The 27,607-nt window shown below is 40.8% G+C and overlaps 1 protein-coding gene across 1 annotated transcript in view; it reads right to left on the bottom strand.

The window, feature by feature from the left end:
- The window catches only part of FMN2 (formin 2), a 346,102-nt gene that overhangs the window by 188,947 nt on the left and 129,548 nt on the right, over window positions 1–27,607 (bottom strand). Inside the window, exon 5 of the mRNA XM_061161517.1 lies at window positions 1,217–3,006. Coding sequence (XP_061017500.1) covers window positions 1,217–3,006 — 1,790 coding nt within the window. The remainder of the gene's footprint in view (window positions 1–1,216; window positions 3,007–27,607) is intronic.

The following is a 27,607-nucleotide window of genomic DNA, read 5'->3' as shown; positions in this document are numbered from 1 at the left end:
CCCTTTTCAGTATGGCTCTCCAAGCAAGAAATGTCTGATATCTCACATTCCAACCTGACCCATAAGTTTCGTGGGTTAAAAAGAAATCATTTTCTGCCTACAGAGTGGCATTTCTGTCTCCCTACCACTGTCCAGCACTCATGTCATCTGACTCCTCAGTGACCACAGAGATAGGTAGTACCACCTGAAAATGAAGGTCCATTTAAAAAAGCAAAACAACAAAATAAAAGAACTTCATATAATGTATATGGAAAAAATGAGTTTGGAGCACAGCTGGAAATGATGTAATTGGAAGTGACCTGGCAAAGTACTCAGAGAATGAACAGCAAAGTTAGAAGCAGTCAAAATAGACCCTCCACTATGATTCAGAGAAGAGAAAATTAATATAAGAAATGATGATGAGTCTAGTAAATATCCTATTTCTAAACCTGTGCCACATCACACACAGCCACAAATTCAAAGTCATGAGAACTTGGGATAAGAATATCCAGGGGAAATTTAAAGGGCATGTTTTCTCTGGCACCATCCCAGGGCTCAGGGAACCAGGTTCTGGACCATCCGTGGGTAAGTAATACACCAGCGGCAAACCTGCTGGGAGGCATTCTTTTATAAATATCGTGTCTTTCATAAAAGTCATGTAAGTCTGTGATTTTATGACCTCTCAGCGTTGCAAATCATCTATAGAAGTACCATGAAATGCTCAGACCTAAATCATTTCACACATGGGGTGAAATCCACACGTGTGGATTTTTGTGTATCATTTTTCTGAATAGTAAAACAAGACCATGCCTTCAAAAGGATGCAGAATACATCCTCAAGGGTTTGTCTGTTTAACGATTTGATTTACTTTTATAAGCTATTTGTCAGAGTGAGGCTTTGCAACAAGGCAACAGCTCACATAGGCCAAGAGAGATCTATCCTCCATCCTTAAAAGGTCGATTAAAAACTAAATATGTTGAGGTTTGACAGAAAACAACAAAATTCTGTAAAGCAATTATCTTCCAATTAAAAAAGAAATTAATTAAAAAACATTATCGACAGAAATGTGTACATTGATACACATGATTTATCACTTGGATACTCCTGGGAAAAAGTCTAAAATTGCTCCACTAAATATTGATGTAAAAATCTACAGGCTAGCTTTGGAGTGGTACAGAGAGGAAACCACTTCTCTCATGTTGACAAATTACGCAAAGACAAGCCTGGCTGGTGTTACCTTCTACTGTGCAGCTGAATTCTTGTCCAATATAGAGGCTTCATCGGCCGACAAGGCTCTACTGGCTGCTTCCTACTCCCTTTTTCCTGGTTCATCCCAAATCCAAACAAGCCAAGAGGCAACGGAGGAGGAAGAAAGCCACACACCTGAGGTGTCGGTAAAGTGCTACTCCCAACTTGTCGTGGGAGAGGAAGGCCTGATCCAGGAGGGGGTGGGGGCGGAGGGGTTAGAGGAGGTGGAATCCCCACACCTGGAGGAGGAGGAGGAGGTGGGGCAGGAGGTATTCCTTCACTGGGAAGAGGTGGGGGAGGAGGGGCGGTGGGGGGTATTCCCACCCCTGGAAGAGGAGGGGGAGGAGGAATCCCCACCCCTGGAAGAGGAGGGGGAGGAGGGATCCCCACCCCGGGAAGAGGGGGGGCAGGAGGGATCCCCACCCCGGGAAGAGGAGGGGGAGGAGGGATCCCCACCCCGGGAAGAGGCGGGGCGGGAGGGATCCCCACCCCGGGAAGAGGGGGGGCGGGAGGAATTCCCACCCCGGGGAGAGGAGGGGGAAGAGGGGGAGGAGGGATCCCCACCCCGGGAAGAGGAGGGGGAGGAGGGATCCCCACCCCGGGAAGAGGGGGGGCGGGAGGGATCCCCACTCCGGGAAGAGGAGGGGGAGGAGGGATCCCCACCCCGGGAAGAGGAGGGGCGGGAGGAATTCCCACCCCGGGAAGAGGGGGGGCGGGAGGGATCCCCACTCCGGGAAGAGGGGGGGGAGGAGGGATCCCCACCCCAGGAAGAGGAGGGGCGGGAGGAATTCCCACACTGGGAAGAGGGGGGGCGGGAGGAATTCCCACACTGGGAAGAGGGGGGGCAGGAGGGATCCCCACTCCGGGAAGAGGGGGGGCAGGAGGAATTCCCACGGTGGGAAGAGGAGGGGCAGGAGGAATTCCTACCCCAGGAAGATGTGGGGGAGGTGGTATTCCCATGGTGGGAAGAGGAGGGGCGGGAGGAATTCCCACTCCAGGAAGAGGGGGCGCGGGAGGAATTCCCATCCCGGGAAGAGGGGGGGCGGGAGGAATTCCCACTCCAGGCAAAGGTGGAGGAGGGGGTGGCAGCATCTCTGGACCTAGAGAAGGAGGAGGTGAGAGGCCTGCTGGGCTGGGCAGTGCAGGCCCAGGTGCACCGGGGGTCAGGGGTGCTGGGGAAGCCTCCGTGCCCAGGCCAGGCATCGGAGATGAGGTCTCTGGAGGCAGAGGTGGTGCAGTGGGGATGTCACAGCCGTTTCCAGAGGAGGGGAAAGCAGAGTGCTCGTGGCTGGTTTCTAACCCAGTGTGAAGAGGAGGATGGGAAGGCTGGGACCTGGCCTGTCCTTGACTGTCAGACCAGGGGAGGGATGCAGGCGGTGGAGGCTGGAGGGATGGCTGTGCATCAAGCTGAACTGATATTCGCCTTGGAGACACGACCAAAGAGATTTCTGAGCAGAACTTGGTCTGAGGTCCCGACGGCAAGGGCAGCCCCGCTGATTCTCCATGTGCGGTCAAGGGTGGGGGCCCCACTGGTGCGGACCCCCCAGGAGGAAGTGCCAGCACACCACCCTCTTCCATCGGGGACGTCTGGATGGACTTGGCCTGTACTATCCTTTCATATCCAACATCCTTTTCGCCCAACCTGAGGGCTTCCAGACCCGTGTCTAGGGTGGGGTATTGCTTCTCCAGCTCAGCTATCTTGGTCTTCAGATCCTCAATGGTCTGCTCCAGCCGTTGGATGACAGTGGCCTGACCCTCAGACTTCATGTCGCACACTTCCTGGGGGGCAACACAGACATCGCAGTTAAACAGATAATCAGGGATACTCCAAACGTCAAAAATTAGACCTACCAAACTCAGCAAAATGTATTCGTTTGTTACTTCTAAAAGCTCGCTCCATGGAAACACATTATTAGTTCTACTATGTGTCCCTTCTTCGCTGCCCTTGGATTTCAAAGTGGATTACATACATGACCATGAGGTCCTAAGGCCCTTCTCTAATTAATCTTCAAATGAAATTGTGGAAGATCAGCAGACCTCGGTGAAAAGGGAAGCCAAGACAGAGTGACAGACCCACTTAATTTCACCATAGACTACTCTCCTTCTTGCCCAGGAACATCTGCTATATGAAGACATTTCCTTAAGATATTTTAAATCCTAAGATTTAAAGTTAATTGCAACTTTTAAAAAGCAATCTCTATAACAGTCCCCAGTAAAATCATGAGAAATATTTGCAACATCCACACAAGCATGTACAGGCATGTCTTATGTGCATGTATAGAACTTATATCACACTTCAGTTCAGTCAGTTCAGTCACTAAGTTGTGTCTGACTCTGCGACCCCATGAATCGCAGCACACCAGGCCTCCCTGTCCACCACCAACTCCCGGAGTTTACCCAAGCTCATTTCCATCGAGTCGGTGATGCCATCCAGCCATCTCATCCTCTGTCGTCCCCTTCTCCTCCTGCCCCTAATCCCTCCCAGCATCAGGGTCTTTTCCAATGAGTCAACCTTTCACATGAGGTGGCCAAAGTATTGGAGTTTCAGCTTCAGCATCAGTCCTTCCAATGAACACCCAGGACTGATCTCCTTTAGGATGGACTGGTTGGATCTCCTTGCAGTCCAAGGGACTCTTAAGAGTCTTCTCCAACACCACAGTTCAAAAGCATCAATTCTTTGGCACTCAGCTTTCTTCACAGTCCAACTCTCACATCCATACATGATCACTGGAAAAACCATAGCCTTGACTAGACAGACCTTTGTTGACAAAGTAATGTCTCTGCTCTTTAATATGCTATCTAGGGTGGTCATAACTTCCCTTCCAAGGAGTAAGCGTCTTTTAATTTCATGGCTGCAATCACCACCTGCAGTGATTTTGGAGCCCAAAAAAATAAAGTCTGACACTGTTTCCACTGTCTCCCCATCTATTTCCCATGAAGTGATGGGACCAGATGCCATGATCTTAGTTTTCTGAATGTTGAGCTTTAAGCTAACTTTTTCACTCTCCTCTTTCACTTTCATCAAGAGGCTCTTTAGTTCCTCTTCACTTTCTGCCATAAGGGTGGTGTCATCTGCATATCTGAGGTTATTGATATTTCTCCCGGCAATCTTGATTCCAGCTTGTGCTTCTTCCAGCCCAGTGTTTCTCATGATGTACTCTGCATATAAGTTAAATAAGCAGGGTGACAATATACAGCCCTGACATAATCCTTTTCCTATTTGGAACCAGTCTGTTGTTCCATGTCCAGTTGTAACTGTTGCTTCCTGACCTGCATACAGGTTTCTCAAGAGGCAGGTCAGGTGGTCTGGTATTCCCATCTCTTGAAGAATTTTCCACAGTTTATTCTGATCCACACAGTCAAAGGCTGTGATCTATGTGATCCACATAGTCAATAAAGCAGAAATAGATGTTTTTCTGGAACTCTCTTGCTTTTTCGATGATCAAGTAGATGTTGGCAATTTGATCTCTGGTTCCTCTGCCTTTTCTAAAACCAGCTTGAACATCTGGAAGTTCATGGTTCACTTATTGCTGAGACCTGGCTTGGAGAATTTTGAGCATTACTTTACTAGCGTGTGAGATCAGTGCAATTGTGTGGTAGCTTGAGCATTCTTTGGCATTACCTTTCTTTGGGATCAGAATGAAAACTGACCTTTTCCAGTCCTGTGGCCACTGCTGAGTTTTCCAAATTTGCTGGCATATTGAGTGCAGCACTTTCACACTTACTACAATTCAAATATTTTATTAAGGCATTTCAGAAAGGGATACCTTTGGTTGCCACAATTTATCACAATGGCCAAGAGCAACTGCGCCCATGTGTGGGTCACCCTCAACCCTACACGGTATCTTCCACTCCCAAAGCATGCCATCAACCTTTCAGGGAAAAGGACTTTGAGTAGAGAAAAGGGGAAAGCCCTCTCGGTAAACTGACTGCCAATATCAGATGAGTAGGAACAAAAGAGGAGGCAGAGAAGTGGGCAGAGAAAAATGAGGAAAGCAGGAACAGGAGAAGGAAGAAGAGGGGGCAGACCCCAACTGAGTGAAGTGCAGGTCAGACACCTGATCACACAGGCTCACCTGTCCCCCATCGATTCGGGGATGAGAGGGCCCAGAACTGCTTCTCCAGAGCGTCCAGGGCTTTTCACTCAATATCGCAACAAAGGCCACCATCCATGGCATGGACATGTTACTACCTTCTCCACGTGGGGGCCAGGCCTGCTCTTAACCAACCAATTGACAGGTGATACAAAGATGATGCAAAGCATGAAACTAAACTCCTGTCCTGCTTGCCAAATGCCAAATCCAAAAAAAGTCTCCACAAAATAAAAAATAACTTACTTTGCTATTTTTTTTAAATTCAAAACAAACATATAACCCATTCACAGTGGAAAAGCTGCAGACAGACAAGACAGAAATGGGTATTTACAAAAAATGAAGCATTTTTGGTACTATGCGTATATTTATTTAAAATCTTCACAGGTAGTTTCTTTTTGCATGGGGGTAGGGAAGGTATTGGAGAAGGGAATGGCAAACCACTTCAGTATTCTTGCCTTGAGAACCCCATGAACAGTGTGAAAAGGCAAAATGATAGGATACTGAAAGAGGAACTCCCCAGGTCGGTAGGTGCCCGTTATGCTACTGGAGATCAGTGGAGAAATAACTCCAGAAAGAATGAAGGGGTGGAGCCAAAGCAAAAACAATACCCAGTTGTGGATGTGACTGGTGACAGAAGCAAGGTCCGATGCTGTAAAGAGCAATATTGCATAGGAACCGGGAATGTTAGGTCCACGAATCAAGACAAATTGGAAGTGATCAAACAGGAGATGGCAAGAGTGAATTCCAAGAAGACATTCTAGGAATCAGCGAACTGAAGGGTGAAGTTAACTCAGATGACCATTATATCTACTACTGTGGGCAGGAATCCCTTAGAAGAAATGGGAGTAGCCATCATGGTCAAGAAAAGAGTCCGAAATGCAGTACTTGGATGCAATCTCAAAAACGACAGAATGATCTTTGTTCATTTCCAAGGCAAACCATTCAATATCACGGTATTCCAAGCCTATGCCCCAACCAGTAACACTGAAGAAGCTGAAGTTGAACGGTTCTATGAAGATCTACAAGACCTTTTAGAACTATCACCCAATAAAGATGTCGTTTTCATTAGAGGGGACTGGAATGGAAAAGTAGGAAGTCAAGAAACACCTGGAGTAACAGGCAAATTTGGCCTTGGAGTACAGAATGAAGCAGGGCAAAGGCTAATAGAGTTTTGCCAAGAGAATGCACTGGTCATAGCAAACACCCTCTTCCAACAACACAAGAGAAGACTCTACACATGGACATCACCAGATGGTCAACACTGAAATCAGATTGATTATATTCTTTGCAGCCAAAGATGGAGAAGCTCTATACAGTCAGCAAAAACAAGACTGGGAGCTGACTGTGGCTTAGATCATGAACTCCTTATTGCCAAATTCAGACTTAAATTGAGAAAGTAGGGAAAACCCCTAGACCATTCAGGTATGATATAAATCAAATCACTTATGACTATACAGTGGAAGGGAGAAATAGATTTAAGGGACTAGATCTGATAGACAGAGCGCCTGATGAACTATGGACAGAGGTTCGTGATATTGTACAGGAGACAGGGATCAAGACCATCCCCATGGAAAACAAATGCAAAAAGGCAAAATGGCTGTCTGAGGAGGCCTTACAAATAGCTGTGAAACGAAGAGAAGTGGAAAGCAAAGGAGAAAAGGAAAGATATTCCCATTTGAATGCAGAGTTCCAAAGAATACCCAGGAGAGGTAAGAAAGCCTTCCACAGTGATCAATGCAAAGAACTAGAGGAAAACAACAGAATGGGAAAGACTAGAGATCTCTTCAAGAAAAATAGAGATACCAAGGGAACATCTCATGCAATGATGGGCTCAATAAAGGACAGAAATGGTATGGACCTAACAGAAGCAGAAGATATTAAGAAGAGGCGGCAAGAATACACAGAAGAACTGTACAAAAAAGATCTTCATGACCCAGATAATCACAATGGTGTGATCACGCACCTAGAGCCAGACATCCTGGAATGTGAAGTCAAGTGGGCCTTAGAAAGCATCACTACGAACAAAGCTAGTGGAGGTGATGGAATTACAGTTGAGCTCTTTCAAATCCTGAAAGATGATGCTGTGAAAGTGCTGCATTCAATATGCCAGCAAATTTGGAAAACTCAGCAGTGGCCACAGGACTGGAAAAGGTCAGTTTTCATTCTGATCCCAAAGAAAGGAAATGCCAAAGAATGCTCAAACTACCACACAATTGCACTGATCTCACATGTTGGTAAAGTAATGCTCAAAATTCTCCAAGCCAGGTCTCAGCAATAAGTGAACCATGAACTTCCAGATGTTCAAGCTGGTTTTAGAAAAGGCAGAGGAACCAGAGATCAAATTGCCAACATCTACTTGATCATCGAAAAAGCAAGAGAGTTCCAGAAAAACATCTATTTCTGCTTTATTGACTATGCCAAAGCCTTTGACTGTGTGGATCAGAATAAACTGTGGAAAATTCTTCAAGAGATGGGAATACCAGACCACCTGACCTGCCTCTTGAGAAACCTGTATGCAGGTCAGGAAGCAACAGTTACAACTGGACATGGAACAACAGACTGGTTCCAAATAGGAAAAGGATTATGTCAGGGCTGTATATTGTCACCCTGCTTATTTAACTTATATGCAGAGTACATCATGAGAAACACTGGGCTGGAAGAAGCACAAGCTGGAATCAAGATTGCCGGGAGAAATATCAATAACCTCAGATATGCAGATGACACCACCCTTATGGCAGAAAGTGAAGAGGAACTAAAGAGCCTCTTGATGAAAGTGAAAGAGGAGAGTGAAAAAGTTAGCTTAAAGCTCAACATTCAGAAAACTAAGATCATGGCATCTGGTCCCATCACTTCATGGGAAATAGATGGGGAGACAGTGGAAACAGTGTCAGACTTTATTTTTTTGGGCTCCAAAATCACTGCAGGTGGTGATTGCAGCCATGAAATTAAAAGACGCTTACTCCTTGGAAGGGAAGTTATGACCACCCTAGATAGCATATTAAAGAGCAGAGACATTACTTTGTCAACAAAGGTCTGTCTAGTCAAGGCTATGGTTTTTCCAGTGATCATGTATGGATGTGAGAGTTGGACTGTGAAGAAAGCTGAGTGCCAAAGAATTGATGCTTTTGAACTGTGGTGTTGGAGAAGACTCTTAAGAGTCCCTTGGACTGCAAGGAGATCCAACCAGTCCATCCTAAAGGAGATCAGTCCTGGGTGTTCATTGGAAGGACTGATGCTGAAGCTGAAACTCCAATACTTTGGCCACCTCATGTGAAAGGTTGACTCATTGGAAAAGACCCTGATGCTGGGAGGGATTAGGGGCAGGAGGAGAAGGGGACGACAGAGGATGAGATGGCTGGATGGCATCACCGACTCGATGGAAATGAGCTTGGGTAAACTCCGGGAGTTGGTGGTGGACAGGGAGGCCTGGTGTGCTGCGATTCATGCCGTCGCAAAGACTCAGACATGACTGAGCGATTGAACTGAACGGAACTGAGGGAAGGTATAAAGATAACAGTCTTAATCCTAAACCCATTACTTCTTCTCTAAAAATTCTATATTTTACTATAACATTTCACTTGCTGAATATCAATTGATGCTTATTAAAAAGTAGAATAGAACTTGTAACTTCAAAGAGAAGCACCTACACAAGGTACTTATTTCCCTATAATCAAAAAATACCAAATAGCCCTTATTGTGAATGAAAGTTGAAAAGAAAATTAATTTACCTTTTAAGTAATAAAGAAATATAAGCATTTATTAAATAGGCAAAACTGTGGGAGGCACTTCTATTTACGTGCGTGTGTGTATGTATATATGTGTATGTGTGTGTATATATATGTATATATATATATATATATGAAATCTAAGTCACTATTTTTCACCAATGTCTATACAAAAGACTAAAGAATTACAATACACAGGTTGGGAAATCATGCCATATATTCTCTAAATAGTCCATGGTAAAAGAAATAACTATAATAAAATAATTCATAATATCCTATTTGGCCTTATAGTTAACTTCACTCTCCAATTATGATGCTAGCAAACACAAGAAAATCCAATCTAATAAAATTATAAATATTCACTATTTTTGCCTTATGGGTTAGTAAAATATAGAGATTATTTTCATTTTTCCAGAATAATCTTAAAAGTGACCATTAAACTTAGATAAGTCTTTTTTTTTTTTTTTTAATTTTTTTAATAGTTGGAGGCTAATTACTTCACAACATTTCAGTGGGTTTTGTCATACATTGATATGAATCAGCCATGGATTTACACATCTTCCCCATCCCAATGCCCGCTCCCACCTCCCTCTCCACCCAATTCCTCTCGAAACATCCCACCCTCGCCTTCTCCCACAGAGTTCAAAAGTCTGTTCTGTATTTCTGTGTCTCTTTTTCTGTTTTGCATATAGGGTTATCATTACCATCTTTCTAAATCCCATATATATGTGTTAGTATGCTGTAATGTTCTTTATCTTTCTGGCTTACTTCACTCTGTATAAGGGGCTCCAGCTTCATCCATCTCATTAGGACTGGTTCAAATGAATTCTTTTTAATGGCTGAGTAATATTCCATGGTGTATATGTACCACAGCTTCCTTATCCATTCATCTGCTGATGGGCATCTAGGTTGCTTCCATGTCCTGGCTATTATAAACAGTGCTGCAATGAACATTGGGGTGCACGTGTCTCTTTCAGATCTGGTTTCCTCAGTGTGTATGCCCAGAAGTGGGATTGCTGGGTCATATGGCAGTTCTATTTCCAGTTTTTTAAGAAATCTCCACACTGTTTTCCATAGCGGCTGTACTAGTTTGCATTCCCACCAACAGTGTAAGAGGGTTCCGTTTTCTCCACACCCTCTCCAGCATTTATTGCTTGTAGACTTTTGGATAGCAGCCATCCTGACTGGCGTGTAATGGTACCTCATTGTGGTTTTGATTTGCATTTCTCTAATAATGAGTGATGTTGAGCATCTTTTCATGTGTTTGTTAGCCATCTGTATGTCTTCTTTGGAGAAATGTCTGTTTAGTTCTTTGGCCCATTTTTTGATTGGGTCATTTATTTTTCTGGAATTGAGCTTCAAGAGTTGCTTGTATATTTTTGAGATTAATCCTTTGTCTGTTTCTTCATTTGCTATTATTTTCTCCCAATCTGAGGGCTGTCTTTTCACCTTACTTATAGTTTCCTTTGTAGTGCAAAAGCTTTTAAGTTTAAGTAGGTCCCATTTGTTTAGTTTTGCTTTTATTTCCAATATTCTGGGAGGTGGGTCATAGAGGATCTTGCTGTGGTTTATGTCGGAGAGTGTTTTGCCTATGTTCTCCTCTAGGAGTTTTATAGTTTCTGGTCTTACATTTAGATCTTTAATCCATTTTGAGTTTATTTTTGTGTATGGTGTTAGAAAGTGTTCTAGTTTCATTCTTTTACAAGTGGTTGACCAGTTTTCCCAGCACCACTTGTTAAAGAGGTTTTCTTTTTTCCATTGTATATCCTTGCCTCCTTTGTCGAAGATAAGGTGTCCATAGGTTCGTGGATTTATCTCTGGGCTTTCTATTCTGTTCCATTGATCTATATTTCTGTCTTTGTGCCAGTACCATACTGTCTTGATGACTGTGGCTTTGTAGTAGAGTCTGAAGTCAGGCAGGTTGATTCCTCCAGTTCCATTCTTCTTTCTCAAGATTACTTTGGCTATTCGAGGTTTTTTGTATTTCCATACAAATTGTGAAATTCTTTGGTCTAGTTCTGTGAAAAATACCATTGGTAGCTTGATAGGGATTGCATTGAATCTATAGACTGCTTTGGGTAGAATAGCCATTTTGACAATATTGATTCTTCCAATCCATGAACACGGTATGTTTCTCCATCTGTTTGTGTCCTCTTTGATTTCTTTCATCAGTGTTTTGTAGTTTTCTATGTATAGGTCTTTTGTTTCTTTAGGTAGATATACTCCTAAGTATTTTATTCTTTTTTTTGCAATGGTGAATGGTATTGTTTCCTTAATTTCTCTGTCTGTTTTTTCATTGTTAGTATATAGGAATGCAAGGGATTTCTGTGTGTTAATTTTATATCCTGCAACTTTACTATATTCATTGATTAGCTCTAGTAATTTTCTGGTAGAGTCTTTAGGGTTTTCTATGTAGAGGATCATGTCATCTGCAAACAGTGAGAGTTTCACTTCTTCTTTTCCTATCTGGATTCCTTTTACTTCTTTTTCTGCTCTGATTGCTGTGGCCAAAACTTCCAACACTATGTTGAATAGTAGTGGTGAGAGTGGGCATCCTTGTCTTGTTCCTGATTTCAGGGTAAATGCTTTCAATTTTTCACCATTGAGGGTGATGCTTGCTGTGGGTTTGTCATATATAGCTTTTATTATGTTGAGGTATGTTCCTTCTATTCCTGCTTTTTGGAGAGTTTTAATCATAAATGAGTGTTGAATTTTGTCAAAGGCTTTCTCTGCATCTATTGAGATAATCATATGGTTTTTATCTTTCAATTTGTTAATGTGGTGTATTACATTGATTGATTTGCGGATATTAAAGAATCCTTGCATTCCTGGGATAAAGCCCACTTGGTCGTGGTGTATGATTTTTTTAATATGTCGTTGGATTCTGTTTGCTAGAATTTTGTTAAGGATTTTTGCATCTATGTTCATCAGTGATATTGGCCTGTAGTTTTCTTTTTTTGTGGCATCTTTGTCTGGTTTTGGAATTAGGGTGATGGTGGCCTCATAGAATGAGTTTGGAAGTTTACCTTCTTCTGCAATTTTCTGGAAGAGTTTGAGTAAGATAGGTGTCAGCTCTTCTCTAAATTTTTGGTAGAATTCAGCTGTGAAGCCATCTGGTCCTGGGCTTTTGTTTGCTGGAAAATTTTTGATTACAGTTTCGATTTCCTTGCCTGTGATGGGTCTGTTAAGATCTTCTATTTCTTCCTGGTTCAGTTTTGGAAAGTTATACTTTTCTAAGAATTTGTCCATTTCATCCAAGTTGTCCATTTTATTGGCATAGAGCTGCTGGTAGTAGTCTCTTATGATCCTTTGTATTTCAGTGTTGTCTGTTGTGATCTCTCCATTTTCATTTCTAATTTTGCTAATTTGGTTCTTCTCTCTTTGTTTCTTAATGAGTCTTGCTAATGGTTTGTCAATTTTGTTTATTTTTGCAAAAAACCAGCTTTTAGCTTTGTTGATTTTTGCTATGGTCTCTTTAGTTTCTATTGCATTTATTTCTGCCTTAATTTTTAAGATTTCTTTCCTTCTGCTAACCCTGGGGTTCTTCATTTCTTCCTTCTCTAATTGCTTTAGGTGTAGAGTTAGGTTATTTACTTGGCTTTTTTCTTGTTTCTTGATGTAAGCCTGTAATGCTATGAACCTTCCCCTTAACACTGCTTTTATAGTGTCCCATAGGTTTTCGGTTGTTGTGTTTTCATTTTCATTCGTTTCTATACATATTTTGATTTCTTTTTTGATTTCTTCTATGATTTGTTGGTTATTCAGAAGCGTGTTATTTAGCCTCCATGTGTTTGAAGTTTTAACAATTTTTTCCCTGTAATTGAGATCTAATCTTACTGCACTGTGGTCAGAAAAGATGACTGGAATGATTTCAATTTTTTTGAATTTACCAAGGCTAGATTTATGGCCCAGGATGTGATCTATTCTGGAGAAGGTTCCGTGTGCACTTGAGAAAAAGGTGAAGTTGATTGTTTTGGGGTGAAATGTCCTATAGATATCAATTAGGTCTAGCTGGTCCATTGTGTCATTTAAGGTTTGTGTTTCCTTGTTAATTTTCTGTTTAGTTGATCTATCCATAGTTGTGAGTGGGGTATTAAAGTCTCCCACTATTATTGTGTTACTATTAATTTCCTCTTTCATACTCGTTAGTGTTTGCCGTATATATTGTGGTGCTCCTATGTTGGGTGCATATATATTTATAATTGTTATATCTTCTTCTTGGATTGATCCTTTGATCATTATGTAGTGTCCTTCTTTGTCTCTTTTCACAGCCTTTATTTGAAAGTCTATTTTATCTGATATGAGTATTGCGACTCCTGCTTTCTTTTGGTCTCCGTTTGCATGAAATATTTTTTTCCAGCCCTTCACTTTTAGTCTGTATGTGTCTCTTGTTTTGAGGTGGGTCTCTTGTAGACAGCATATATAGGGGTCTTGTTTTTGTATCCATTCAGCCAATCTTTGTCTTTTGGTTGGGGCATTCAACCCATTTACATTTAAGGTAATTATTGATACGTGTGGTCCCGTTGACATTTACTTTGTTGTTTTGGGTTCACGTTTATACAACCTTTCTGCATTTCCTGTCTAGAGAAGATCCTTTAGCATTTGTTGAAGAGCTGGTTTGGTGGTGCTGAATTCTCTCAGCTTTTGCTTATCTGTTTGAGTTGTCCTCGTATGTAAGTAGTGCTCTCATTTTCCTATTTATGTAATGAATATATAAAAAGGTTACTTGATAAAAGGTATGCAAGTAGTAGTTTCTAGAAGTGTTTTCCAAAACTCAATTATTTAAAAAAATTTTTTTATTGGGATACAGTTGATATACAATATTATATAAGTTTCAGGTGTACAACACAGTGATTTACAACTTCTAAAAAGTTATATTCCATTTACAGTTACTATAAAATATTGCCTATATTCCCTGTGTTGGACTATATATCCTTGCAGCTTATTTTATACATAGTACTTTGTACCTCTTATTCTCCTTCAACTATTTTGCGACTCCCGACATCCCTGTCCCCACTGATAATCACTACTCTGTCCACTGTATATGTGAGTCTGTTTCTTTTTAGTAAATATACCACATCTTCTTCATGCACTCATCTCTTGATGGAAACTTAGGTTGCTTCCATATCTTGAAAATTGTAAATAATACTGCTATGAACACTGGATGCACGTATCTTTAAAAATTAGTGCTTTCTTTTTTGTTGTTTTTTAGATAAATATCCAGGAGTGAAACTGCTGAGTCATACGGTAGTTTTGGTTTTTTGAGAAACCTCCATACTGTTTTCCATAGGAAACATTCCCACCAACAGTGTATGTGGAGTCTGTTTTCTCACCATTATCTTGTTATTATGTTTTTTTTTAACACTTTATTATGTTATTATTATTTTTAAACTTTTCCTGAAATATAGCTGATTTACAATGTTGCATTAATTTCTTCTGTACAGCAAAGTGACTCAGATATACATATCTCAGATAGACATATATATATTCTGTTATTTGTGTTCTTTTTGATGATAGCCATTCTGAAGCTGTGAGGTGATATCTCATTGTCATTTTGATTTTCATTTCTCTGAGGACTTATGATGTTGAATATCTTTTCACGTGCTTGTTGGCCATCTGTAGGTCATCTTTAGAAAAAAAATTTTTTTTTAAAAATTTACCTATTTTTAAACTGGAGTGTTTGGTTTTTTTGATGTTGAATTGTATGAGCTGTTCATATACTTTGGAAAGTAACCCCTTATCACTCATATAATTTGTAAATATCTTCTCCCAATAGATTGTCTTATTGTTTTGTTGATAGTTTCCTTTGCCATCCAAAAAAGCTTTTAAGATTAATTAGGTCCCATCTATTTATATTTTCTTTTCTTTTGATTTAGGAGACAAATCCAAAAAAGGTATTGGTATCATTTGTGTCAAAGAGTGTTCTATTTTTACTTTAGGATTTTTATGGTTTCTCGTCTTATATTTAGGTCTTTAACCATTTTGAGTTTGTTTTTGTGTAAGATGCTGGATAATGTTCTAATTTCATTCCTTTCCAGGTAGCTGCCCAGTTTTCCCAGCACCACTTACTTAAGAAACTGTTTTTTTCCCCTCTACTGCATATTCTTGCCTTTGTTGTAGACGAATTTGACAATATAATCTCAGACTTAGTTCTGGACCTCCATACTCTTCCATCCATCTCCGTGTTTGTTTTTGTGCCAGTACCATACCGGTTTTGATTATTGTAACTCTGTAGTATAGTCTGAAGTCAGGGAACCTGATTCCTCTAGTTTTGTTCTTTCTCAAGACTGTTTTGGCTATTCGGAGTCTTTTGCATTTCCATACAGATTTTTATATTATTTGTTCTAGTTCTGTGAGAAACATCCTTAGCATTTTGATAGGAATTATATTGAACTGTGGATTGCTTTGAGTAGTATGGTCATTTGAAAATGTAAATTCTTCCAGTTCATAAACACAGTACATCTTTCCATCTGTTTGTACCATCTTCAATTTTGTTCAGCAATGTCTTATGGTTTTACAAGTGTAGGACTTTTATTTCCTTGAAACAAAGTGAAAGTACAAGTCACTCAGTCATGTCCAACTCTTTGCAACCCCATGGACTATACAGTCTGTGGAATTCTCCAGGCCACAATACTGGAGTAGGTAGCCTTTCCCTTCTCCAGGGGATCTTCCCAACCCAGGGATCAAACCTAGGTCCCCTGCACTGCAGGCACATTCTTTACCAGCTGAGACACAGGGGAAGCCCAAGAATACTGGAGTGGGGTAGCCTATCCCTTCTCCAGCAGATCGTCCCAACCCAGGAATTGAACCAGGGTCTCCTGCATTGCAGGCAAGTTTGTTTTGTTTTGTTTTTTACCAACTGAGCTATCAGGGAAGCCTTAGCTAGGTTTATTCCTAGGCATTTTTTTCTTCTTAATTTGGTAAGTGGGATTATCTCCTTAATTTCTCTTTCTGATAGTTCATTAAGATGTACAGAAATGCAACAGATTTGTGTGTATTAATTTTACATACTTCAGTTTTACCAAATTTACTAATGAGTTCTAGTAGTTTTCCAGTGGCATCTTTAGAATTTTCTCTGTATGGTATCATGTCATCTGCAAACAGTGAGTTTTACTTCTCCCTTTCCAATCTGGATTCATTTTATTTGTCTGACTGCTGTTGCTAGGACTTCCAATAATACGTTAAATAAAAATGGTGAGAGTGAGCATCCTTGTCTTGTTCCTGATCTTACAGGAAACGCTTTCAGCTTTTCATCACTGAGTATGATGTTAGCTGTGGGTTTGTCATATAAGGTGTTTATTATGTTAAGGTATGTTCACTTTATGGCCACTTTTGGAGTGTTTGTATCATATATGGATGTTGAACTTTGTCAAAACCTTTTTCTACATCTATTGAGATAATCATACAGTTTTATTCTTCAGTTTATTAATGTGGCCTATCACATGGATTGATTTGAGGGTATTGAACCATCCTTGAATCCCTGGAAGAAATCCCACTTGATCATGTTTTATAAATCCTTTTCATGTATTGTTGGATTCAGCTTCCTAATATTTTGTTGAGGATTTTTGCACCCATGTTCATCAGTAATAATTTTTTTTTTATATCTTTGTATCAGGGTTATGCTGACCTCATGGAACGGGTTCAGAAGCATTCCTTCCTCTGCAAGTTTTCTGGAATACTTTCAGAACGTTTCTTGTTAACTCATCTCTGAATCTTTGGTAAAATCCTCCTGTGAAGACATCTGATCTTGACTTTTGTTTCCTGGAAGTTGGTTTTTTTTTTTTTTTTTTAAGTTATTGACACAATTTCATTATTAATAATTGGTCTCTTTCTACTTTCTATTTCTTCCTGGTTCTAACTTGAGAGATTGTACCTTGCTAAGAACTTGTCCATTTCTTATAGGTTGTTCATCTTATTGGTGTATAGTTGTTTTCAGTAGTCTCTTATGGTCCTTTGTATTTCTGTGGTGTCAGTTGTAACTTTTCCTTTTATTTTGGATTTTATTGATTTGGACTGTCTTTCTTTTTTCCTTGATGAATCTGGCAAAATGTTTATCAATTTTTTTACCTTTTCAATGAAACAGCTATTAGTTTCATTGACTTTTTCTATTCCTTTTCTACTCTCTGTTTCATTTATTTCTGCTCATATCTTTATGTTTGTTTCTTTTGACTAAATCTGAGTTTTGTTTGTTCTTTTTCTAGGTCCTTTATGTGTAGGGGTAGGTTGTTTATTTAAGATTTTTCTTGCTTGACAAAGTAAACTTGTATCACTATAAACTTCCCTCTTAGAACTGTCTTTATTACTGTGTTACTACTGACTTCTCCCTTATGTCTGTTAGTATTTGCTTTTTGTATTTAGATGCTCCTATGTTGGGGGCATATATATTTACAATTCTTATATCTTCTTCTTGGATTATTCCTTGATAATAATGTAATATCCTTGTCTCTTTTACCAGTCTTTATTGTAAAGTCTATTTTTTCTGAAACAACTATTGCTATCTTGGCTTTCTTTTCAACCTATTTGCATGGAATACATTCTTCCATTCTCTCACTTTCAGTTTGTGTCTCCTTAGATTGAAGCAAATCTCTTGTTGGCAGCCTACATACAGGCCTGTTTTTACATTTAGCTACTTTATGTCTTTTAATTGTAGCATTTAGCTCATTTACATTGAAACTAATTACTGACATGTATGTTCTTATTGCCTTTTTAAAATTGTGAGGTTGTTTTTGTAGTTCTTTTTTGTTCCTTTCTTATTTTGCTCTGTTCTCTTATATTTGATGGTTATGTTTACTGTTAGGTTTGGATTCCTTTTTCTTTTTTTGTGTGTGTCTATCTATTACAGATTTTAGATTGTAGTTACCATGAGGTTTTTATATACCACTCATTATATATATATATACATATATAGTATATAATATATATATGTATATATATATATGATGGTTATACAATTACTGATCTCTTAATTTCAAATACATGTTTAAAACCCTGCACTTGTACTCTATGATGCTCATGATTACTGTTTTTGATATCATATTTTACATCTAATTGTTCTGTGTTTCACATAACTGCTCATTGTAGTTATGGATGACTTTATTACTTTTGTCTTGATATTCCTACTAGTTTTTTTGAGGGGATGATTTCCTACCTTTACTACATGTTTGCCTTTACTGATGCATTTTTTCCTTCCATAATTTTCGTGTTTCTAGTCATAATCTTTTCTCACTTAGATGAGTTCCTTTACCATTTGCTGTAAAGCTATTTTGGTAGTGCTGAACCCTTTCAGCTCTTTCTTGTCTGTGATGCTTTTAATCTCTCTATTAAATATCTGAAAGAGAACCTTGCCAGGTAGAGTATTCTTGATTGGAGGTTATTCCCCTTTATCACTTTACATATATCATACCCCACCCTTCTGGCCTGCAGCTTTTGTTGAAAAGTCAGCCTTATGGGAATTTCCTAATTGTTACCTATTGCTTTTTCCTTGCTTTTATATTTTCTAATTCTTTTTTTGTTTTTAAGCCTCTAGTTTCATTCTACATTCATTCTTGTCCTGAATTCTTTGATCATCTTTACAGTTACCCTGAACTCTTTCTCATGTAGATTGCCTATCTCCACATCACTGAGTTCTTCTGGGCTTTTATCTTATTCCTTCCTCTGAAACTTATTTCTCTGTCACCTCATTGTGTCTAAATTACTATTTTATGTATGTATAGGTCAGTTACATTTCTTGATCTTGGAGAAGTGGTCCTCTGTAGGAGATGCCCTGTGCATCCCAGGAGTCCATTCTTCTCTTGTCACCCAAGGGCCAAGGGCCAGCTTGTTCCAGGGTAGTGTCTGGCCTACATTTGCAGATTCTATCCATAGGCTGTGGGTACAGTTTTCTTGCTTCTGGTGTCTGGTCCCTAGTGGGTGAGGCTGGGCTAGAGGCTAGTGCAGGCTTTGTGGTGGGAGGGGCTAGTGTCTGCCTATTGGTGGGTGGAGCTGGGTCTTGATCCTCTGGTGGGCAGGGTCATGTCTAAGGGTGTGTCTAGAGGTGGCTGTGGGCATAGGAAGTCTTTAAACAGCATGTCTGTCAATGGATGGGGCTGTGTCCCTCCCTCTCGGTTAGTTATTTGGCCAGAAGTGTCCCAGCATTGGTGCCTACAGGCTTTTGGGTAGGGCCAGGTATTGGTACCAAGATGTCAGTCTCCAGAAGAGCTCACACAGATGAATGCTCCCTGACATATCCACCACCAGTGTCTGTTTCCCCAGGTGAGTCACAGCAACCACCACCTCCCCAGGAGACTTGCCAAGACTAGTTGGTCCCAGGCTTGTATGCAATTGTGGCTTTTGCCCTTGGCCCTGGTGTGTGTGAGATTTTGTGTGCATCCTTTAAGAGTGAAATCTCTGTTTTCCCCAATTCTGTGTAGCTGTGCAATCAAGTCCTACTGGGCTTCAAAGCCAAATGCTCTGGGGGCCCTTATTCCCAGTGTCAGACCCCCACAGGTCTGACACTGAGGGGACTGTCCTCTGTAAGAACCTCTGTAATATAATTATTCTCCAGCTTGTGGGTCACCCACCCAGAAGGTATCAGATTTGATTATATCATGACTCCACTCCTCCTACCAGTTTTGTTTTGGTTCCTTCTTTATGTCTTAAGTTGTAGAGATCTTTTCTGGTAGGTTTCAAACTTTTTCAGTGATGGTTGTTCTACAGATTTTTCTGACTTTAGTGTCCTTGGGAGAAAAGGTGAACTCCTCCTTCTACTCCACTTGGCTGCTCTCTCAGGATTCACTTTCCCCTTTGCTGCTTTTAATATTCTCTCTTTAAATTTTATTTTTGCCATTCTCATTACAGTGTCCTGGTGTGTTCCTCTTTGGCTTGGTCCTCTGTAGAATTCCACACTTCCTGGACTTGGCAACTGTTTCCTTTTCCCAGGTTAGGGATGTTTTCTGCTATTATAACTTCAAGAATGTTCTGGGCCCCTTGCTCTTTTCCTCCTTCTGGGACTACTACAATGAGAATACTAGGATTCTTGCTGTCCCAGAGGTCTCGAACTGTCCTTATTTCTTTTCTTTCTTATTTTCTATTCAGGATCAGCAATTTCTACTAGTCCATCTTTCAGCTTGCTGATCCATTCCTTTGTATTATTTGCTCTACTTTTGATTTATTCTGGTTTATTTTTCATTTCAGTTCTTGTATTCTTCGTATCTCTTTGGTTGTTCTTTGTATTTTCTGACTCTTTGTTAAAAATTTCTAACATCTCTCTCTGTGCATCCATTCTTCTCTCAAGTTCTTTGATTATCTTTACAATCATTACTCAGAACCATTTCCGGAGTAGGTTACCTACCTCCACTTCACTCAGTTCTTCTTCTGAGGTTTTGCCTTGTCACCTCATTTTGCCTAACTTGCTGTTTTTATTTTTGAGTCTGGTAGCTTGGTTATGTTTCCCATCCTTGGAGAAGGAGGCTTTTGCAGGAGACATCATCCCAGTAGCACAGTTCCCCGTGGTCACCAGAGCCATATGCTCTAGGGGTTTTCCCTAAGAGGTCTGTCTGGGCCTTTCTCCTGTGGCAGGTTGACTGTTGTGAGTGGTCCAGTAAACTTGGTTGGCTCTTGGTCTATTTAGTTACCTGGTGGGCCTTGGGCCAAGGCTGCTGGCCAGTAGTTGGCAGAAGTGGGTCACCAGGCAGCTGACTACAGAATCACAGGGGATTCCAGGGTGTGCTGGCTCGCTGGTGGGTGCACTTAGGGTCTGGGGATGTTGCCTGCCCACTGATAAGTGAAGTCAGGTCCTAGGGCAAGTTCCAGCGTACTGGTGCTGATGGGCAGAACCAGATCTTGAGGTCAGGTTGCCAGGCCCCAGGGTTCCTAAAGCAGGTGTCAGATCACTGGTGGGTGAGGCCAGTTCCTGACAAACTTTTCTGTGGGTCCTGAGTTTTCTTGAAGCTTGTGTTGGCCTGCTACTGGGAGGGCCAGTTCACAGATGGCCATTTTCTTATGGCTGGTGTGTGCATGCTCGTGGGCAGAGATGTCCAGAGGCAGATGATGAGCTCAAGGGGTCTTCAGGAAGCCTATCTGCTGATGGGTGGGGCTGTCTTCACGCTAATGAGTTGCTTGGCTAGAGGTGTCCCAACACTGGTGTCAAAATGGCTCTTGCCAGCACCAGTGTCCACATGGTAGAACAAACTCCCCAGATAGCTTCCACCAGCATCGATGTCCGCAGGGTAAGCCGCAGTGAGAGGAGGTGAATTCAGGGTCCTTCTACTCTGCCATCTTGCACATTCTCTCCTAAACTTTTTTTTTTAACTGAAGTATAGCTGATTTACAATGCTGTGTTAATTTCTACTCTATAGTGACTCAGTTATACACACACACACACACACACACAGAGTTTTTGTGTTCTTTTCCCTTATGTTTTTTCACAGGACATTGAATATATTTCCCTGTGCTGTATAGCAGGGCTTCTTGTTTTATCCATCCTATTTTTATTTTTTTAATTTATTTTTATTTTTTTTCATCCTATTTTTAATAGCTGACATCTGCTAGCCCCAAACTCCCGCTCCATCACTCCCACCGTGACCCCCTTGGCAATCTCAGATATACTCTCTATGGCTGTGAGTCTGCCAAACTTAATTCTTTTTAAAAAAGTTTATTTATGTTTTTAATTGGAGGATAACTGCTCTACAATATTGTGTTGGTTTCTGCCGTACATCAACATGAATCAGCCCCAGGCACACACATGCCCCCTCCCTCTAAAACCTCCCTCCTACCTCCCACCCCGTCCCATTCTAGGTTGTCACAGAGCATCAGGCTGAGCTCCCTGTGCCATATGGTAAGTTCCCACTGGCTGTCTATTTTCATGTGGCAGTGTATGTGTTTCCATGCTACTCTCTGCATTTGTCCTACCCTCTCCTCTCCCACCCCGGAACTTAATTCTTAAACATTATTACTTTAGCCAGCTATTTTTCATCATAGATTCAGGTATAATGAAGGCAGTACAAACAGTAAAAGCCATGAAGAAGGGGAGGAGGAGGAGAGACTGATTCTAAATCGGGTTCTCACTTTAAAATTAAAATAAAAATTTAAAGGGAGACATCCCTGGTGATCCAGTGGTTGGGACTCTGTGCTTCTACTGCAGGGGGCCCAGGTTCAAACCCTAGTCCTGGAACTGTGATCCCCCAGGCTGCATGGTACAACCAAAAATAAATATTTTTTAAAAAATAAAAGGCGAAAAGGAAAAAAATAATCTTTGCAATTTTGTAGAGAATCTATATAATAATCCTTAAAAATGGAAGTTAGTTAACAAATCTATTTTACTCAATACAGTAATATATTTTATATATCACCAATTTTGAGGTTACTTATATTCTAAAACATTCCTTCAACCCTCTAAATCATTACAAGTGGTAGAATCTGCCATCCACTCTAGCTGAACAATTATCTACAATAAGTTGGCCAAAATTCTTCCATTTTTGTATAATCTTATATGTGGGTGGTATTGGTTAGTTCTTATAAGTTATTTTAAACACTAGCATATCACAAAAAAATTGTCATTAAAAATAATATGTTCACCAACATATTTCTCAAGTACAGGATTATCTATTTCCCATAAAAAGAAACATTACTGTATTAAGGCTAAAACTCACAAAGAAAGTCAAGATACATTTAAGGAAAGCTTTTGCTGAAAGGTTAACTTGCTCATCTTTGCAACTTTATTATGTTTACTGTGTAGGCGATATACTTTCAGAGCCTAGAATACAAAACCACTTATTAATAAGTTAACACGGTGGTAATTTATTCTGTAAATGTTAATACAAAATATGTAATTCATTTTCTACAATATCCAGATTTTCAAGTTCTGCTAAATTCTCAGGCCACATTATTTTCAAGTTAGGATACCTCTAGATAGCTGTAAAATTTGAATTCTGCTCTTTACAGAAGCAGATAAATTCTCTATTTGTCAAACTCTAAATTTGAAAACATTCTACAGCTTTGGAGAAAGCCAATGAGATTCCAAATTTACAACAAGGCAACACATGCTATGCATAATCCTACAGGAAAAGAAACCCAGATTTTTAAATAGATAAGATTATGCACAGAAATAAAGAGCAATCAATTTCAAGTTTGAAACAGAATTTCAAGAAAGAAGGAAATATCAGAACATATGGTAACCGGTAAATAACTTACCCCTAGCTCCTTAAAGTAGAACATATAATGGAAAAGGAGAGTCACACAGAGAGCTAAAGAAGCACCTCCGGAATCCTCACAATGAAAAAGATAATGAATTACTGAATATGCAATATTTCTGAACTGAAATGGAAATGACCAATCTCTTCCAAGCCCTTCACTGCACAGATGAGAAATGTGAGGGGACGGGGGGCAAGAGATCAGGTAGATCTCATCATCAGCTGTGTTACTTTCAACAGAATTGATAATTGACTGAAGGTTGATTGATAATTGGTTCCAACAGTAATTGACTATCTGCAGCAGTAATTGATAACGTGACTGGAGGGAAGGTTACAGTACCTGTCACTAGTGAATAACAAGAGTAGAAGTATCAAACAGCATGTTTGGGAAAGGGATCAGAAAAAAATGGAAACAAACAGTCTCTTTGGTTCCCTCACATCTTCTGAATGTTCTCTCTCATTACTTGAGTTGTGGCAAGGTCCTGCAATAACACTAAAGCAAAATATTCCTGAGCTGTCCCAATTAGTGCAAGGAAGAAAAACAATCTCATCATAGTTTCTCTTCATCGATGATCCCTTGATAAACTGCTCACCTCCTAGCCACCCTTCTGGAGGACACCCAACCAGCCTCTAACATAATTAAACTTGCAAAGAAGAACAGTGCTCACAGCAAGTCTGGTGGAATGGCTTAGGGATGTTTGCTCGGCTCAGCTCTCTGTCACTCAGTCGTGTACAACTCTATGAAATTCCATGGACTGTAGCCCGCCAGGCTCCCCTGTTTTGTCCATGAAATTTTCCAGGCAAGAATACAAGAGTGGGTTACGATTTCCTACTCTAAGGGGTTTTCCCAGATCAGGGATCGAACCCACGTCTTCTGCATCTCCTGCACTGGCAGGCGGATTCTTTACCACTGCGCCACCTGCTGAACTAACAGCTAACATCTTGAGAGCCTCCTATGTGCCCAGGGCTCTTCTAGGCATTTTATAAACATTTGTGCATTTAAATCTCACAAAATTTTATGAGACTCATTATTCCCATTTTGTAGAAGAGGAAATTAAGGCACAGAGAACAGAATACATTGCAGAGGTTTCCCAGGTAGAAGTGGGGTAACTGGGATTTGTGCAAAGGAAAACTGGTTCAAAGCTCAATCCTCATCACTTGGGGTGAATAGAAACAGAATTTCTACCGCTCCCCAACAACCACCTCTACTCTTGACAGTGTGGACCCCTACATACCTATTCGTTCATCAAACATGTTCTGATCTGCCTCAAAATGTCAGGTACTATGTTAGACACTGGAGGGACAAGTAGAATGGAGGAGCTCTAGCTTTAAGGGGGACCGTTGTCTATGAGATGCACATAATACAACAATTATGGGAGAGCAAGGTAAGTAGAGTCCCGGAGCAGAGCCATCAAAGGAGTCAGGAGGGAGGCCTCGCAGGGAACGTAGCTAAGAGGGAGTGAAGTCTAATATGCATTTAGATGAAGAAACAGGAATTCAGTGAGCTAAAAAGGGGCAGTAGGCATAAGAAGGAAAGATATCAAAGACAGACATGAAGGATGCTAAAGTTTTCAGAAAATGCTTTCTTTTTAAGGTCAGAACAAACTGAACATCTAGGAAACAGTGGGTGATGAGGCTCAAGGCAGAAGACGGCAAGGGAAAGCCCTGCTTGTCACTTGGGTCTGAATCTTGTCTCTGACACCATGAGCAGAGAGCAGACACGAGTACGTTCAAATTTCAGAAGGACAGCTCTGTAGGTTAACTTTTTTTTTTTCTAATTCTATAATACAACATACATTAAATACCTTAGCAGAATCACTTGACACCTTGAAAATCACTTCATATCTGTAGAAGAGCCCAGGACCTTACAATTCTTTGTATTTCCTTCAATAAAGACCACAAATACCTTGCACATAGTATGTCAGCAGACAACCAATAGTGCAGTAAAGAAAAAAACATCCTTGATAAGCTATTAATTCTTATCACTGGCTATCCCTTTAGAGCAGCTGCTTGATCTGTTTGCCCCTCTCATGAGTCATCAATGGTAAAGATTGGAGATCTTGTCAAGAAAATTAGAGATACCAAGGGAACATTTCATGCAAAGATGGGCACAATAAAGGACAGAAACAGTATGAACCTAACAGAAGCAGAAGATATTAAGAAGAGGTGGCAAGAATACACAGGAGAACTACACAAAAAAGATCTTAATGACCCAGATAACCACAATGGTATGATCACTCACCTGGAGCCAGGCATCCTGGAGTGTGAAGTCAAGTGAGCCTTAGGAAGCATCACTATGAACAAAGCTAGTCGAGGTGATGGAATTCCAGCTGAGCTATTTCAAATCCTAAAAGATAATGCTGTGAAAGTGCTGCACTTAATAGGCCAGCAAATTTGGAAAACTCAGCAGTGGCCACAGGACTGGAAAAGGTCAGTTTTCATTCCAATCCCAAAGAAAGGCAATGCCAAAGAATGTTCAAACTATCACACAATTGTACTCATCTCACACGCTAGCAACGAGAAGGCAATGGCACCCCACTCTAGTACTCTTGCCTGGAAAATCCCATGGATGGAGGAGCCTGGTGGGCTGCAGTCCATGGGGTCACTAAGAGTCAGACACAACTGAGCAGCTTCACTATCACTTTTCACTTGCATGCATTGGAGAAGGAAATGGCAACCCACTCCAGTGTTCTTGCCTGGAGAATCCCAGGGACGGAGGAGCTTGGTGGGCTGCCGTCTCTGGGGTCGCACAGAGTCGGACACGACTAAAGCGACTTAGCAGCAGCAGCACACGCTAGCAAAGTAAGGCTCAAAATTCTCCAAGCTAGGCTTCAATAGTACATGAACCGAGAACTTCCAGATGTTCAAGCTGGATTTAGAAAAGGCAGAGGAACTAGAGATCAAATTGCCAGCATTCGTTGGATCATACAAAAACATGAGAGTTCCAGAAAAATATCTATTTCTGCTTTATTGACTAAGCCAAAGCCTTTGACTGTGTGGATCACAACAAACTGTGAAAAATTCTTCAACAGATGGGAATACCAGACCACCTTACCTGCCTCCTGAGAAATATGTATGCAGGTCAAGAAGCAACAGTTAGAACCGGACATGGAATAACAGACTGGTTTCAAATTGGGAAAGGAGATTGTCAAGGATGTATATTGTCACTTTGCTTATTTAGCTTATATGCAAAGTACATCATGTGAAATGCCAGGCTGAATGAAGCACAAGCTGGAATCAAGATTGCTGGGAAAAATATCAGTAACCTCAGATATGTAATGACACCACCCTTATGAAGGAGAAGAGGAACTAAAGAGTCTCTTGATGAAAGTAAAAAAGCAGCATGAAAAAGCTGACTTAAAACTCAACCTTTAAAAGACTCAGATCATGGCATCCGGTCCCATCATGTCATGACAAATAGATGGGGAAACAATGGAAACAGTGACAGACTTTATTTTCTTGGGCTCCAAAATCACTGCAGATGGTGACTGCAGCCATGAAATTAAAAGACACTTGCTCCTTGGAAGAAAAGCTATGATAAACCTAGACAGCATATTAAAAAGCAGAGACATTACTTTGCCAACAAAGGTCTGTCTAGTCAGAGCTATGTTTTTTCCAGTGGTCATGTATGGATGTGAGAGTTGGACCATAAGGAAAGCTGAGCACTAAAGAATTGATACTTTTGAACTGTGGTGTTGGAGAAGACTCTTAAGAGTCCCTTGGATTGCAAGGAGATCCAACCAGTCCATCCTAAAGGAAATCAGTCCTGAATATTCAATGGAAGGACTGATGCTAAAGCTGAAATTCCAATACTTAGGCCACTTGATGTAAAGAACTGAGTCATTAGAAAGAACCTTGATACTGGGAAAGATTGAAGGCAGGAGGAGAAGGGGATGACAAAGGATGAGATGGTTGAATGGCATCACCAACTCGATGGACATGAGTTTGAACAAGGTCCAGGAGTTGGTGATGGACAGGGAAGCCTGGCGTGCTGTAGTCCATGGGGTCGCAAAGAGTCAGACACGACTGAGTGACTGAACTGAACTGACTCTTGGAAGGACTGATGCTGAAGCTGAAGCTCCAATACTTTGGCCACCTGATGCAGAGCTGATTCATTGGAAAAGACTCTGATCCTGAGAAAGATTGAGGGCAGGAAGAGAGCGGGACCACAGAGGACAAGATAGTTGGATGGCATCATGGACTCAACAGACTTAAGTTTTGAGTAAACTACTGGAGGTAGTGAAGGACAGGGAAGCCTGGTGTGCTGCAGTCCATGGGGTCGTAAAGAGTAAGACATGACTTAGCAACTGAACAAGAACAGCAAAAGCTCAGTAGGTTAAGGACACTACTTCATTTCACCTCCAAGTCCTACTGCCCCAGAAAGATAGTGTGA

Source organism: Dama dama, chromosome 15 (assembly GCF_033118175.1).
Source record: "Dama dama isolate Ldn47 chromosome 15, ASM3311817v1, whole genome shotgun sequence".
In the NCBI taxonomy this organism is placed as follows: Eukaryota; Metazoa; Chordata; class Mammalia; order Artiodactyla; family Cervidae; genus Dama; species Dama dama.
This window is presented reverse-complemented; position numbering and strand designations above follow the sequence as displayed.